The 16,488-nt window shown below is 42.0% G+C and overlaps 1 protein-coding gene across 2 annotated transcripts in view; it reads left to right on the forward strand.

Annotated features, from left to right (window-relative positions):
• Nucleotides 1-16,488, forward strand: part of MAP3K13 (mitogen-activated protein kinase kinase kinase 13) — a 142,258-nt gene that overhangs the window by 112,894 nt on the left and 12,876 nt on the right. For both annotated transcript variants that reach the window (XM_038583611.1, XM_038583610.1), the window contains exons 6-11: nucleotides 653-811; nucleotides 1,251-1,359; nucleotides 7,618-7,727; nucleotides 8,500-8,616; nucleotides 9,313-9,450; nucleotides 14,555-15,341. In XM_038583611.1, coding sequence (XP_038439539.1) covers nucleotides 653-811; nucleotides 1,251-1,359; nucleotides 7,618-7,727; nucleotides 8,500-8,616; nucleotides 9,313-9,450; nucleotides 14,555-15,341 — 1,420 coding nt within the window. The remainder of the gene's footprint in view (nucleotides 1-652; nucleotides 812-1,250; nucleotides 1,360-7,617; nucleotides 7,728-8,499; nucleotides 8,617-9,312; nucleotides 9,451-14,554; nucleotides 15,342-16,488) is intronic.

The following is a 16,488-nucleotide window of genomic DNA, read 5'->3' on the forward strand; positions in this document are numbered from 1 at the left end:
TATGGTTTCATTTTTTTCTTTTCACATTTGAATTTTTGATTCATTTGGAATGTATCTTGATGTAAGATGAGCTATAGGGACATCTGGGTGGCTCAGTGGTTGAGCATCTGCCTTTGGCTCCAGTTGTGATCCCGGGGTCGTGGGATTGAGTCCCCCACAGGGCTCCCCGCAAGGAGCCTGCTTCTCCCTCTGCCTGTGTCTCTGCCTCTCTGTGTCTCTCATGAGTAAATAAATAAAATCCCCTCCCCCAAAAAAGATGAGCTGTAGATTTAATTTTTCCCCTAGTTGTCCCAATAGCATTTCCTGATCAGTCAGTGTTCCCTCACTGTTCTGGGATGTCACTTCTATCATATACTCAAGCCCTGTATGTATTTGGCCTATTTATGGATTTCTGTTCCATTCCATTAGTACGGCTGTCTATTCACTTGCTAGAGTTAATTACCAAAGCCTTATAATATTTCTTAATATCAAGCAGTATTGGTTACCCCTCACTGAATTTCTTTTTCTTAGTTTTCCTGGCTGTTTCTGTTCTTCTTATGGCAGTATTAGAATTTTGAAACTGGGTGTATATTTGGCTAAAAATTAATAAAGAATTCAAAACAAACCTGTATTTCTGTACTGTCTTTGGTACCTGTACCTGGTACTACTATAGGTCTTTTGGAGTGGTGCTTTGGGAGCTGCTGACAGGAGAGATTCCTTACAAAGATGTAGACTCTTCAGCCATTATTTGGGGTGTTGGAAGCAATAGTCTACACCTTCCAGTTCCTTCCACTTGCCCCGATGGATTCAAAATCCTTATGAAACAGACCTGGTAAGAAATCTATTTCTTGCAAGATTCTTTTACCTTCTTACTCAAAACCACATTTAAAATTTCTCTGAAACTACAGGGAGGTCTCTGATATGGATTTGAAGTGAGTCACCTGGTTAAAGCCTGGCAGACCTGGAGTTGTTGATAAATAAAAAATTTGGTATATCCTGAAATAGTAGGCCTTAGTAAATGATAGCTATTATTACTTTACTAGTCCTAAGGGGCTACTATTATCAAACACTGATCCTGGAGATGTACATTTTAGCATCACAGGTATCTCCTAATTACATTTTCCTTTTGCTCTTCAGTATGTGAGCACTGCCTGAGATATAGCCATGCACGAAGCCAAAAATGCTTCTTATAAAGTAGAATAAAATCTTTATGTTCCTGAACACAACCTCTACAATGCACAAGCTGTTGTTTTTTTTTTCTTAACTTGTAGGCAGAGCAAACCTCGCAACCGCCCTTCCTTCCGGCAGACACTCATGCACTTAGACATCGCTTCTGCAGATGTTCTTGCCACCCCACAAGAAACCTACTTCAAGTCTCAGGTAAGTCTGGAAACTTTCTTCCACTGTGCAGAACACACAGCCAGGGGACCCCAAATGAGAAAGAGAAACTCTTAGAACCATTCTGATTTTCATAACAATTATAGAGCTCTAGTTATTGTGAAGTGGTAACTTTGCTACCTCACACAGAGGAAATTTTGGACTTTTCTAAATACTTAAGATACATCATTATCTCATTTCAAACTGAACCACCCAGGTGTCCCTCAAAAGTCTTTTTTTTAATTTTTAAAGATTTTTATTTATTTATTCATGAGAGACACACACACACACACACACAGAGACAGAGACATAGGCAGAGGAAGAAGCAGGCCCCTGCAGGGACCCCAATGCGGGACTCAATCCCAGGACCCCGAGATCACTCCCTGAGCCAAAAGCAGACCCTCATCCACTGAGCCATCCAGGCATCCTATCATGATCTCATTTCAAAGGAACATGTGTAAGAATGTCATCCTCATAGTGGTGAAATTGTTGAAAAGAGTCTAATATTTGAATTAGACTTATTGCTGACCAGGGCACCTGGCTGGCTCGGTTGGAAGAGCTTGCAACTCTTGATCTTGGGATTGTGAGTTCAAGCCCCATGTTGGGTGTGGAGATTACTTAGATTAAAAAAAAAAAAAGTTAAAAAATAATTCCTGTCAACCTTCATGAAAGGATTGCTTCCCTTGAAAGCAAAAATCTAAAGTACAGAGGAGGGATGTTAAGTATCAGAGAGAGCCCACAATAGAATTAGGCCCGGAGAGAACATTCACTCTAATTCTTTGTGTCACCTATTAGTACCAGATAAAATGTAATTTAATGAATCTGTTAGCCTTTACTGTATTACAGGCCATTCCAGACTTAATGGCTTACAACATTCATATAAACTCCCTTAGAACTATTAAAACTATTGCCTATCTATTCAAATATGTGTAAGTATGGGGCACCAGAAAAGAAATCTGTCCAATCTTTTTGTGTTGGTTAGAAAAGCAGTTTTTGGTAAGAGTACTAAGTCACAAGCTATTGAGATAGTATAACTGTATGTACTTGAGAAACTTCAAATTTGAAACAGATTTTACTTAAATGCTCCCAGAATGTCACTTCTGAAGCCAGTGCCACATCTTCTGCGTACCTACCATATGCAAAGCACTGTGTAGTGCAACGAAGCATCCACATTCAGTATCCTCATTTGTACTCACTCAATTTAAGACTTACTTTTACCAATACATGCAGCAGTAAAACCGAACTCAGAAAAGCCTCTTTTGGAGCAAGAATATGAAGGGAGGAGGTAGGGGAAGGGAGGAAAAGGAAAGGTAGGGGAAAACATTACACTGGACATCTTTTAATATTAATTATTTCACATTTTTCTCCCAACATAAAATTTTACCTCTCCTTAAATAGCCCCAAATCTGCTATGCTTGCTAGTTCCTAGAATTATTTCAGGTACTTATAAACTCATTTGTCTCTGGGTCTGAAATTCAGACTCTCTCTGGCTACTGATAAAGTATTTATGAACTAGCTACTGAAGTATTAAGAAAAGCAACAGACTCAAGTCTAACCCTTGCCCTGTGGTCTTGGGTAAGTCACTAAAATTCTCTAAACCTCCAGCATGCTCATCTAAACAGTGAAGATGATGGTATCTTCTCTTCCTTATGGAGTTTTTTATCTTCTCATTTTTCAAAGAGAAGATAAAAATGCAACTGTATTGGAAACAATAAACTGCTCGATTTTAAGATATTATTCACTGCCCAAGAAGCTACAGGAATTAAGCCTCCTTTGGGCTGTTACATTCTGGTGAACTCCAGAGATGGCTAAGGTAGCAGCTGGGGAACTCCTCCCCACAATGCTTTGACTTGATGCCACCCGAATGGGGAAGAGCTGATTGTTTAGCACCTGGTTTTGCTTTCCTGTTGCACCTGAGGCTTCCCTCTCCTCCTGCCAGCTGATAAAGCCCAGTCCGCATCAGTTACTGATCAGTGGTTGTTAGCCATGGGTCCCCACTTTCCACCAAAACTGGCAGTCAAGGGCAGCCCCAGTGGTGCAGCGGTTTAGCGCCGCCTGCAGCCCAGGGCGTGATCCTGGGGACCGGGGATCGAGTCCCACGTCAGGCTTCTGCATGGAACCTGCTTTTCCCTCCTCCTGTGTCTCTGCCTCTCTCTATCATAAATAAATAAATCTTAAAAAAAAAAAAAAAAAACTGGCGGTCAAGGGCACTGCCAAGAGCCCCAAGGACTCCTTCCTGAGAGTAATTGCTTCAGCTATTTATCAGCAGCAGCACTCGTAAAAAGATGCAGCATATACAGCACAGATTTCACTACAGCATTCAATTCGGCCAAAGCTACTGCTTCATTCCTAGACAGTAACCTATTTCTCCAAGTAGGCAACTATTGCTTCTGGTATTCAATTGCATTTCACATCAATTGTCGTTGCCGTCGTCATCTTCTTTTGGTGAGCACTGTGCCCAATGTGGGGCTTGAACTAAAAACCCTGAGATCAAGAGTTAGGTGCTCTGCTGACTGAGACAGCCAGGTACTCCCAGCATTTGATATCAGTTGTTAGAAAACATTTTAGCGAGGCCCCAGCTCCCCCCCTGCTAGGTGGGTCATGTGCCCTGCTTCTAAGCTCTTCCACCACCACACTCTGCCTTTCCACCATTCTGATTCCCTCGAGTACCACTGCAACCAGCCAGAAATTCAGGAGCTGGGACTGCAGACACATTAATGTGTTCATTATAGGGACAGACTGTGCTCCTTAAGGGGAATCTCATCATGGGGCTCCTGGCTGGCTGAGTCGAAAGGGCATACAACTCTTGATCTCAGGGTCGTGGGTTTGAGCCCCACATGGGGTATAGATATTACTTAAATAAATTTTTTAAATTTAAGAAAAAAAAAGATGATTTCATTAGGAGCAAGTAGGTCAGTAGGCAGAGGCTGGGCACTCATGTGAGAAGGCAGTAAACAGAACTCCTGTGCCAGTCAAGGGGACTTGATTTCTAGGTCTTTTCTGATTCAGAATCTCTGATTTCCTGCTATTTAGCCCCCCAACATCCTGCTTCTCTATTCCTCCAGCTAGGCTGCAACTGGCTCAACTTCTCTTTTTCCTTTTTAAAACTCATGGTAAAATATGTATAATACAAAATTTGCCATTTTCAAACATTTTGAAGTGTACAATTCAGTGGCATTAATTAAATTCACAACATTGTGAAACTGTCACCACTATTTCCAAAAGTTCTCATCACCCCATTAAGCAATTATTTCCCATTCCCTCCTCCCCTTAGCCCCTGGTAATCTCTGTTCTACTTTTAGTCTCTATGAATTTAGCTGTTCAATCTACTGATTGAATAACTGGAAGGCTGGAGAAGACAAAAACCTTTTAAATGGTGTGGCCTGTCCACACCATTTAAGTTGGCCTTAAATGCTAGATAAGTTGGCCTTATCTAGGACATAAAAAGGATCCCATTAATGGTAATAACCCAAGTCTCCCTGGATTTTTCCCTTACCTACTTACACAGGATTTGAATGCCTTGTGAGCCAGTCCCTACTCCCTCCCTTCCCCCCTGACATGCATTTGTAGGGGGATCCCCAGTGAAGAGTGGGGATCTCAGTAACCTCATAGTAACATCTGCTCTGTTTTCCACTGACTGGCCAGACACAGCAATCTCCTATCTAGTATCTGCTAAGTATTGCTTTATGGGTTGCTCTGTTTTGTGCTACAAGACATTAGGCCCAGCTGGCATCCATTGGATGCTGCCATAACCTAAGGCACTGCCATCACCCACCGAGAGCTGCCATTTCCTTCTGTAACTAAAGCTCTGGATTTCTCAAGATTCGAGAGCTATGCATTGTTCTGTTTACACCAATGAACTCTTCCTTTCTCTGTTGAGTTACACTTTGTTAAAGGTAACAGAGCAGTGCTGGTTATGGCCCAATGTTTTACAGATATTTTAGTGAAACAATGGGAGATGTACCTCCACTCCTATGATGGTGGCTTTGTTATAGATCAGGTTCATGCAGGATTCTTTCTTTTTTCATGCCTTATTTTCTCTCAAATTGGCTTCCAGCCTACCCACCCTCCATTTCTACAGATATGCCCAGACATGTCTGAGCTGAAGACTAAGTGCAAATTGGAACTCCTATTATGTAAAGATTCTAAGCATATGGGATGGAACTCCAAAATTAACATCTACCAATAACACCATAGCTTTGAGGAAAATACATTATTAATCAGGACCTGGTGTTTGCCTACGTATCCTGTTCCCTCTTCATGGGGGGATGGGGGATTTCTCTTTGGAAATAGACTTTTTTTAATAGGTTTCGATCTTCAAAGGGTTCTCTCTAAATTCCCCATTCCCGTAAACTAGGTATCAGCAGATTTATTTCCTCAAGAAAAAAAAAAAAAAAAATCTGTTCTAGGATATCTGATTCCTGACCACCAGAGGGAGATATTCCTTTCCTTGTCCCTTCTTTTGGTATTGCACTAGGGCCTAATAACATTTTTGCACAGAAGAGGGCACTTTAAGGCCCAAACTTGGCCCCTTCCCTAATCCTTTTTTGTTCTAACAACTCTTGATTGTCAATCTTAGGCTTCTTTAAGTTCAAGTACTCTTACTTATTCTTACTTACTTACCAAACGATGGGCAGCACATTCTGGATCTGACTTTTTGGTGATATTGTTTGACAGGTTTTGTGCCCAAAAGTCAACTGACTGAGAAATCTTTCTCCAGTTGTCAATCAATATATATACATGAAGATCTTGCATATTATAAACAGATAAGAAGGATGATCACTTTCTAAATAATTGCAATATGATTTCTTCTATAAAGTAAATGACTAACTGAGCCTGGGTGGCTCAGTTAAAGACCTGACTTCAGCTCAGGTCATCTCAGAGTCTTGGGATCAAGCCCAGATTCGGGCTCCCCGCACAATAGGAATTCTGCTTCTCCCTCTCTGTCTGCTGCTCTCCCTGCTTGTTCTATCTCTCAAATAAAGTCTTTAAAAAAACAAGTAAATGAGAAACAGGAAATTTGGGGAGAAACCTCCTGTAATTTCACAATTACATAAGCATAACTTATCCCATGATCTAGAGAAATAATTTTAAACATGAATCTAAAGGTAACAGGATAGCTCCAGAGGAAGAATATATAATTAGAGGCATTTAGTTACACATCTAGCTTTTACTGGAAATTATCTTAATCTCATTAGCTTCTTGGGATTGTAGTTTATATGCGATTTGAGGAAATGTCTCCTTTAGCTATTTTCTAGAAACTGCCATATTCCAGCAGAGGTTTCTCTACTCCCTAAAATTTAGGTAAAATTGGCCTGGAACTCCATGCCTTGTGGAATTTCCAGTGTCCTAACACTTCTGTGAATTCCTGGGAGATTTATAATTTCATGGTCATTCTCACTCTGCCTTTCTAAAATTTTTGGGCTTTATCCCTGCCATCTTGTGGTTCTTTCTCTCTCCTATTGTTGGCCCAAACATGAAGTTCAGCACCTTTCCTCGATATCTAAAAAAACAAAACGACTCATTCAAAGCCAAGGTGAGTGTCGGAGACTTTACCAAATGTTTAGGAAATTGGAAGAGGCTTACATTTTGAACAACTGAAATCACATATTAGGTATTCATCCTCATTCTAAAAATTTTGTCAAACTACTAAACTGTCTAGCCATACTCTTTCTCCTGCTCTTTCTCGTTTTCTGTTCTTTCCCTCACTCCCAAATTCCTATAGAGTTCCCTATATTTTTTTTCCCAAGGCCAACTGTTCATGCCCCTTGCATCTTCTACTTCAAATATTTTTTCCAAGATATTTTCATAAACAAAACCTAAGAGGAATTCTGGTGCCAATTATAAACATGATCATATTCTCTCTGGCACATACTTATACCAAGTGGTTATCAGAACTCCTCCTTTTGGCCAGGACATCTCAGCCATCATCTTCACTTAAAACTGAGCTCTCTTGTTCCAGAGGTGATGGCCAGTATGCTAGCTGTGATATTTCTGGTGGTCAGTACAGCAAGGAAACTGGAAAAGAAATGGCACCACGTGGAACTAAATACAGAAAATGAGATCATGGTGTGTGGGGTGGGGGGCACAGATACAGGAGCATGAGATATTTTGCTATCAACTAATATTTATTGAACATTTATTCTGTAAGGGTCTTCAGTAAAAGCATGCAGAAGGCAAAAATCTTGCACCTGATCCTATGGTTACATCAGGGACTGAAACTCCTAAAATATTAACAAAGTTCAATTTATCCTCATCCAGGCTGAATGGAGAGAAGAGGTGAAAAAACACTTTGAGAAGATCAAAAGTGAGGGGACTTGTATACACCGATTAGATGAAGAACTGATTCGGAGGCGCAGAGAAGAGCTCAGGTGTGCTGCTCTCTCCTTCTCTACCGCTTCTCATCCCCAGATCTTCAGACACAGGCGGAAACTCTCTTTGGGAATCACCATTTCACCTTCTACACACCTTTCACCTCTGCTTCTTATGATTAATTCTCTTTAAAAGGCACCCCAAAAGTTAGGCCTCCCTTACCACTGTCCTGTCCTCCCCCTGCATCCTTGTTAGCCTCCTTTATCAGATCTCTGCAGCCAGTTCTCCTGGAGCAATACTATTTCTTCATTCAGTGCCTATCCTAGGTAGGAAGGTAGCACTTTATAAGACATAGGTCCTGATCTCAAGATGCTTATGCCTGGTTAAGGGGTACGAGACATAGACATAGATAACCATATAGGGTCAGGAGCTCAGCCTTAATTGCGTATTTCCATTAACATGAGTTATTGAGTATTTCCATAACATGAGTATTCTAGTGTATTCTCATTAAGATATTGTCAGTGCTACACAGACAAAGGCTTCAAGTTATACACAAATCACATTCAGAGTTTATCTGTGCCACCTGCCCCCCGCCCGGCTATTCTGTATGGCTGGATGTGGCCCCTAAGGATAAGCCAAATGAAAGCTTGAATTTCCCATTTCCCACTCCATCTTGTCTAAGTCTTTACATCAGACAAGGGATCCTTAAAATTAGACGGCCCTCAGACAAATGCGTTTGAAATAAACTATCCCGGTTCTTATTTCATTAGAGCTGTTCTTTGGTCTGCCCCAAGGTGGCCAGCTTCGCTGATCCTGTATTTTCTTTGATAGGCATGCTTTGGATATTCGTGAACACTATGAGAGAAAACTTGAGCGAGCTAATAATTTATACATGGAACTGAGTGCCATCATGCTGCAGCTAGAAATGCGGGAGAAGGAGCTCATTAAGTATGTACCCAGACTTCTGTCTGTCCTTCCTGAGTTGGGTCTATCAATCAGCCGAAATACACTGTTCTGTCCTATTGCTACTACTCAAAAGTAACACGGCAGATATTTTATTTATTCACCTATTATGCCTTAAGGGACATGCTGTGCACAGGCCCATCCCCCCATGAAGTTTCAGTTGAGTAGGCTTGCCGCAGAGCTTGTTATAGAGATATGTGCATTCGACAGACGTTTGCAACTTCACCCTGACAAATGGCCCCAGGAAGGGGTCCTCATTTCAAGAAAAGTTTGGTGTAGGTAAGTGGGAGCTTTTTTGCCCACTGGGGAAATAAGGTGGCTGATGAAAGTGGCCTAAGGTATTCTTGACAATAACAAGGAAACCCCGTGGTCTTGACTAAAACAACAACTAAAAATAAATGGGTCTTCTATCATTGCACTGTGTCTCTCATGAAGTATGTTGGGGGAGGAACGGTCAGTCCCGGAGTCCATCTGAGAGTGGAAGAGCACAGTGAAGTCAGATTAATTGAACTGAGCATCTTTTTTCCCCCTTTTTAAACCTGAATAGTAGCGTTGTTATTCAAATAATGTGTATCTGTTAAGTGTGACCAGCATCTGTGAGTGGAATTAGCCTGTGAAAAAGTTCTGCCTACCTTTTCTGTCTGCGGTGACTGAGATGTGCCTTTTCCTTTCATTCTGCAGGCGTGAGCAAGCAGTGGAAAAGAAGTATCCTGGAACCTACAAACGACACCCTGTCCGTCCAATAATCCACCCTAATGCCATGGAGAAACTCATGAAGAGGAAAGGTGCGCCTCATAAATCTGGGATGCAGACCAAACGGTGAGATACCTATGCCAACCTGATATTCAGAGAAATGGAAAAATACAAAATACATTATTACACAATGGTATATCCACTCTGTAGCTTATCATTAGCACACTTGCTTTTAAATAAAACAGAGTGGAAAAGTGAGAGAATGTGTCATGAACTCTAGGAATCTAGTTTTTTACTCTCTGAGACATAGATATTTACTGTTTTAGCATGGAACAGTGAAAAGAGAAATAAACTGAGGGCCAGGCAGATGTGGATTCAAATCCTGGCTCTGTCTATTATAATAAGCCATATGATGTGGACCATGTCACTTGACCTCTTTCAACACCATGGGTAAAATGGTCTAAGGATTATACATGAGATTTCTTTTTCTTTTTTTGACCTCTAGTATACAGGGTTTGGTTAATCATAATTCTTATTTTATGCAACATTGGTCCATGTGTGTGCCATTTTTATTAATTTAGTTATTTTTAATAATGTAATAAGTGCCTGTAAATCCACCACCAAAAACAAATGCAGGGGCTTTGATACTTGTATATACCTAACCATGTGGAGCCCCTCATTCTATTCCTGCATGAGATTTCTGTGAAGTTTAAATAAGATAAATATGAAATCACCTCACAAATCATAGGTACTAAAAAATGAGTTTTTGAGTATTTTTTTAAAGATTGCCCTTTCCTCTAATTACAATGCATTTCCCTTATATTAGTTTAATCTTACAATGTTCTAACAATCAGTTTTTATTATCAAGCTCTACTAGATGCCCATTCCTCCCAAATAATGAAGAGTGGACTCTATCCCAGCCACGTTAATGGAAAGGAAAGAAATGTCCCAAAACCTGAGGTGTAGACCCAATGGTCTCTACTCCAAAATGCAGTAAGAATAAGGGTAATGACAAAATGCAAACCAAGAATGTATTTTAAGGCTTTCAGAATAGTGGCCATTCTACTATAGCATGACTAATATAAATCTAAACTACTAAAGAGTAATTACATGGATTAATTTCAATTTTGCTTTTACTTACCACCCCTGATCACCTTCTAGTCAAGTTCTGAGAAATTGTTTGCAGATGGCACCTGGCACAACCCTTAGTGGATCCCAACACCTCTTTATTTTGATGTGTCAATCAGGGAACAGGGTGCACCTGCTGGCTCCTCCCTGCATTCTGCTACAGTTAGCACTAAGAGCTTCAGAGGAGAAAATACTACTGCTCAATTTTTCAAAATATGAGTTCATGTTTACTTTTAATTTTGGCTCTGAGAAATATGTTTGGAAGAGTTTGCCACCACCCGCACAAGCTAACTGAACTCATCCAGGAAGACGCCCTAGAATGGGTCTTTGAACTGCAAAGAGTTCTGCTCTCAATTGATTGCCCCTGGAGGATTTCAGTTTCAAATTATTTGGAAAGTCCAATGACTAAGTCATAAGTCCAGTGACCTGTGAGGAGATCAGAGAGTAAAAACCATCCACCATCCTTTGGTCTAGATGTCAATGTGGGTTCAGTTGAAGACTAAAAAGAAGAGAATCAGAGTTCAGTTATGGATACACCAAGCCTGTTATAAGCGAGTATAACCCAATACAGTAGTCTCAATACCTCATTATGAGGAGAGGTTGGGAACGGGGAGAGAACTATTTCTTCCCGTTGGAGACTTGGGTTCGAGTTATGAGTTCTGCCATTTACTTCCTTTGTGATGGACACAAGCCAACTATCCTCTAGTATCCTTCAGCACGCTTATCTGTAAAATGAGTATCGGAAAATGAATAGTGGGAAACAAGTGTGTTATATATTATAAAGTGCTTTGTAAACTCTGAAGTGCTGTATCATTGTTATTCTGTGATTTTTGCACTGCCAGGTTCAATAAAGGCAGCCTTCACCTGACTTAGGACACTTTCACCTCAGCTCTCTTCTAGATCCCACCATAGCCAGTCACTGTGTAAGTAGATGTCCCCACCTGGGCCTTGGAGGGCTCTCTTGCCTCAATAAAAGGCCCAGGACCACCTTAATCCACATATTTTCTGTGGCACAAGTTGCCCAGCTGACTGCAGAACCATGAACCTGAGACCAGAAGGTGCTCACAGCAGCACAATACTCTGCCCAACTTATCATATGCCAGTATTTCCTGGAACTTCTGTGCTAAGACGAGCCTTTAACTATTCTCCTGAAAAAGAAGAAAAACCCATCTCCTACAGCCTGATACTAACTAATTTCCCATGAGCCCCAGATACTCAAATGTGGTCCTTGGTTCCACATTATCTGAGAATGTGTTAGAAATGCAGACTCGGGCCACATCCCACACCTGACCTCCTCAACCACTTTAATAAGCCCCAAGTGATTAGTAGGCACCTTTAAGCTTGTCCTCTGACTCTCCAATAAGCCTGACTGGGGATTAGGAGAGACTTCCTGTCTGGATTCTCCCAGTAATGCACTGTGAGACGATGAGGCACTTTGGGCTTTGGATTCATCAGCACATAAGGTAGAGGTGGCACTGTGGTTTTCAAGCAAGGTCTGGGACACCCTAGAGCTTGCAGAGAGGTGTTGGGGATTATTGCAGAAGTAGAGAGGACGAGGAGGGACGAGCCCTGCAGGGAGGGGCTTCTGCTCTTCCACCCCTCTTCAACTGTTTCACTATATCTGTGGGAGGAGGAAGTTTGAGATATAATAGGCATTTAACATTATCTTAGTTTCAGGTGTACAACATAACAATTCAATATACATATATATTATGAAATACCACGATATGTCTAGTTAACATCCACTCATCACCATAAATAGTCATATTTTCTTTCTCATGATAAGAACTTTCAAGATCTCTTAGCGACTTTCAAATATACCATATGGTACAGCTGACCCTTGAACAACAGAAGTTCAAATTGCACAGGTCCACTTATATGTGAATTTTTTGCAGTATAGTACTATAAATGTTCTTTCTTTTCTTTTTTTAAAGATTTTATTTATTTATTTTACAGAGAGAGAGTGAGAGAGCACAAGCAAGGGAAAGGATAGAGGGAGAGGGAGAAGCAGGCTCCCTGCTTAGAGTCCTGATGCAGGACTCTATCCCAGGACACCTGGGATCATGACCTGAGCCAAAGGCAGACACTTAACTGATTGAACCATCCAGACCCCTATAAGTATATTTCTCTTCTGATTTTAATATTTTCTTTTCTCTAGCTTACTTTAAGAATATAGTATATAATATAGTATATAACATATACAAAATAAGTGTTAATCAGCTGTTTATGTTATCAGTAAGGCAGCTGGTCAATAGTAGGCTATTATTAAGTTTTTTGGAGTCAAAAGTTATACCTGGGGGTGTTTGGGTGGCTTAGTCAGTTGAGCATCTGCCTTTGGCTCAGGTCATGATCCAGGGTTCCTGGAATCAAGCCCCATGTTGGGTTCCCTGCCTGCTTCTCCCTCTCTCTCTCTTTCTCCCCACTGCTTGTGCTCTCTGTGCCAAATAAATAAATAAGATTTTTATTTTAAAAAGGCTATATCTGGATTTCTGATTGTGTACATCTTTCAAGGGTTAACTGTATATATTAACTATAGACTATAGTCTCCATGCTATATATTACATACTAGGACTTACATATTTTATAACTGGAAGTTTGTACCTTTTGACCTTCTTCATCCATTTCACCCATCCCCCATCTCTGGCAAACCCTAATCTGTTCTCTTACTGTATCTATTTCATATACTGAGTTTCTCAAAATTTATTTGAGAAAAGGATTCTGTTGTTAAAAAAAAAAAAGTCCTCCAGTTCTGTAATCTGAAGATTTATGTCTGTTTGGCCCCAAAGAAGGAAGGAAATAGTGGTGCTATCTGGTATCCTCATCTCTGCCTATACCAGTCCATCAATTCAGAAGGACTGAATTGTTTACCTATGCACCCTGAAATCAGTATGTGTGAGGTCTACCGTCAAGCTTTGGCTTGCTCTTGCACATGATCTGCATGATCAGCCCAGTGAGCACTGGAAAACAGGACTATGAGAGGAGCCAGGACTCTGCTGGGCCACTCCTCACAAGCCCTTCTCTTGCTGGCTCTGCTCAACCTCCTAGGCTCTATTATTTCCCCCTCCTCTGTCTTCACCCCGTTTCCCTCCTTCCTTAAATATTTTTGAGTACAAAGTGTGAGCAGGGCTTCCTGCTAGTGTCCCTCCCATACACAGATGGATGGACACAGTCCCAGACCTCAAAGAGACCATGTCTAGACCAAAGTCCCTGAACTTAGCCTCATGCCTAATTAATCTGAGGTTTCCTTCTTTTGTGCCAGACCCCTGTGATTTATGATCTTCCGTGGGATCTATCTAAATTCATCATCAGACAGATTTCTGATTGTGGCCAAACCCTTGGCTCTGCCTTGGCATATTGGCACCAGGCTGATAGCTGAGGTTGTGAGGAAGAGATCAAGAAACCTGTAGGATAGAATTAGAATTTATTTTTTTTAATTTTTATTTATTTATGATAGTCACACAGAGAGAGAGAGAGAGGCAGAGACACAGGCAGAGGGAGAAGCAGGCTCCATGCACCGGGAGCCTGACATGGGATTCGATCCCAGGTCTCCAGGATCGCGCCCTGGGCCAAAGGCAGGCGCCAAACCGCTGCACCACCCAGGGATCCCCTAGAATTAGAATTTAAAGGGGATTGGGTACCTCAGCTACTAAGGCATAGAATAAAATCCAGAATGAATGAAGGAAATCCTTTATAGGTTGACATCTAAGTTGTTTCTACTTTCCTGCTATTTTAAAATATAGTATAACATAACATCTCCCACCATACATCTTCCTTTATCCATTGGATAAATCCCTGCATATAGGGCACCTGTGTGGCTCAGTGGTTGAGCATCTGCCTTCAGCTCAGGTTGTGATCCTGGGGTCCTGGGATCGAGTCCCACATTGGGCTCCCCGCAGGGAGTCTGCTTCTCTCTCTGCCTATATCTCTGCCTCTTTTTCTGTGTTTCTCATGAATAAGTAAATAAAATCTTAAAAAAAAAAAAATCCCTGCATATGTGACTGGCTGTTTCAAAGGGTGTGCATATTTTAAGGTTTAGGTTATATTTCCTCGAACTTGAATGTGTTTTCATATGTTTAAAACCAAATCTTTTCTTTTCTCCCAGGCCAGATCTGTTGAGGTCTGAAGGTATCCCCAGTACAGAGGTGGCTCCCGCGGCATCCCCTTTGTCCGGAAGCCCCAAAATGTCCACCTCGAGCAGCAAGAGCCGATATAGGAGCAAACCACGCCACCGCCGAGGGAGTAGCCGCGGCAGCCACAGTGACTTTGCAGGGATCTTGAAAACCCAGCCAGCCCAGGACACTTCACCCCGTCCCACTTACCTACACCAAGCTCAGTCCCAGTACCCTTCCCCCCAGCACCACAGTACTCTGCAGCAGCAGTACCAGCAAGGCCCTCCTGCCACCTCTCAGAGCGTCCATCCCCGACTGGGTATGCATGGACAGGACATTGCCGCCTGCGCCAACAACCTGCGGTACTTCGGCCCCGCCGCGGCCCTGCGGAGCCCACTCAGCAACCACGCTCAAAGGCACCCGCCCGGCTCCAGCCCCGACCTCATCTCCACAGCCATGGCGGCAGACTGCTGGAGAAGCTCTGAGCCTGACCAGGGCCCAGCTGGCCCCTGGGGCTGTTGTCAGGCTGACCCATATGACCCCTGCCTCCAGTGCAGGCCGGAACCCTGTGGGTCCTTAGACATACCCTCTGCTGAGCCAGTGGGGAGGAGCCCCGACCTTTTCAAGTCACCAGCACACAATCCCCTCTCGGAAAATACCCAAGGTTCTGAGAGAATGGAAGAAAAGGACCTCAAAGGCTGTAGGTCTGCATCATCCCTTGGCATGCCTCATCACACCACCCCCACCATGCTACCTCGAAACACAAGGCCCCTGCAAAAGGTAAGCGGTCATGATAGCAGCGGCTCCACAGCGTGTCAGAAGCTGTCGTGTTGTGCACACTAGAAAACCTACATTACGTGTCCTTTTTGTGAAAGGATGAGATGACAAAAGCATAATCTGAAGTCTCTTCGACTTTAAATAATCACGCCACACTGCTTATGGGGTAGATTAGAGACTGCACTTTGGGAACTGTTGAACCAGAGGACTGATTCAACTGTATCTCATTTAGAAGTAGATAAATAACCATATAGTAGGGATATGTAATCAAAACTAGAACTAGCCTAGCCTAGTCCTGATGGGTGTTGCAAGAAGGAGGGATCCCATTATAAAACAAGTTGGAAACCATAGTATTCTCTGTCCCCTTTTAGAGATTCCTAGTGCACATCAACAAATCTTAGGCTTTAAAAAAAATCATACAGTACCATGTTTAATCCGGCCTTTCCCTCACCTTTTTGGCCACAATGGCTTTAAAAATAACATCTATTAATATCCCATGGAGCTATCTTTCTTCACAATATATTTTGGATAGGCGCCTGGCTGGCTTAGTAGGTAGAACATGAGACTCTTGAGCTTCAGGTCATGAGTTCAAGCCCCACGTTGGGTATGGAGCCTACTTAAGCAAAAAATAAAATATTTTTTAAAACCAATATATTTTGGAAAACACTGCCTTTATTAATAACCATCATGACCCAGAGAGGTCTCTATCATGGAACCTGTTTCTCTCCTCCTCACCCACTGGCTGCCTAGGGTTTATTAGCTTGAAGATAATCTACCATAGTAGTTAAGAGCATGAGCCTGGGAGCCAAACAGATCTGAGTTCAAAGCAAGGCTCTTCCACTTAGAACCTATATGAACATTGGTGTCCTTGTCTATAAATGGGGTGAAGAGCAGACCCTGCTTCATTAGTTGATGTGAAGATTAAATGAATTAATACATATAAAGCATTTAGAACAGGGCCTGGCACATAACAACATTCCAAAAATGTTAGCTCATCTTGCTAATGAGTTAAAAATAAGATTATATATGACAAGTGTTTAGCACAGGGCAAACACCCACTCAGTTCTCAGCATTGCTTCATCTCGTCAGCATTCATCAGGAGTGCAGTTGAAGGAGTGAAAGGGTCTAAAATGTAAATGAGTATGTTTTG

The sequence above is a fragment of the Canis lupus genome, chromosome 34 (assembly GCF_011100685.1).
Source record: "Canis lupus familiaris isolate Mischka breed German Shepherd chromosome 34, alternate assembly UU_Cfam_GSD_1.0, whole genome shotgun sequence".
Lineage (NCBI taxonomy): Eukaryota > Metazoa > Chordata > Mammalia > Carnivora > Canidae > Canis > Canis lupus.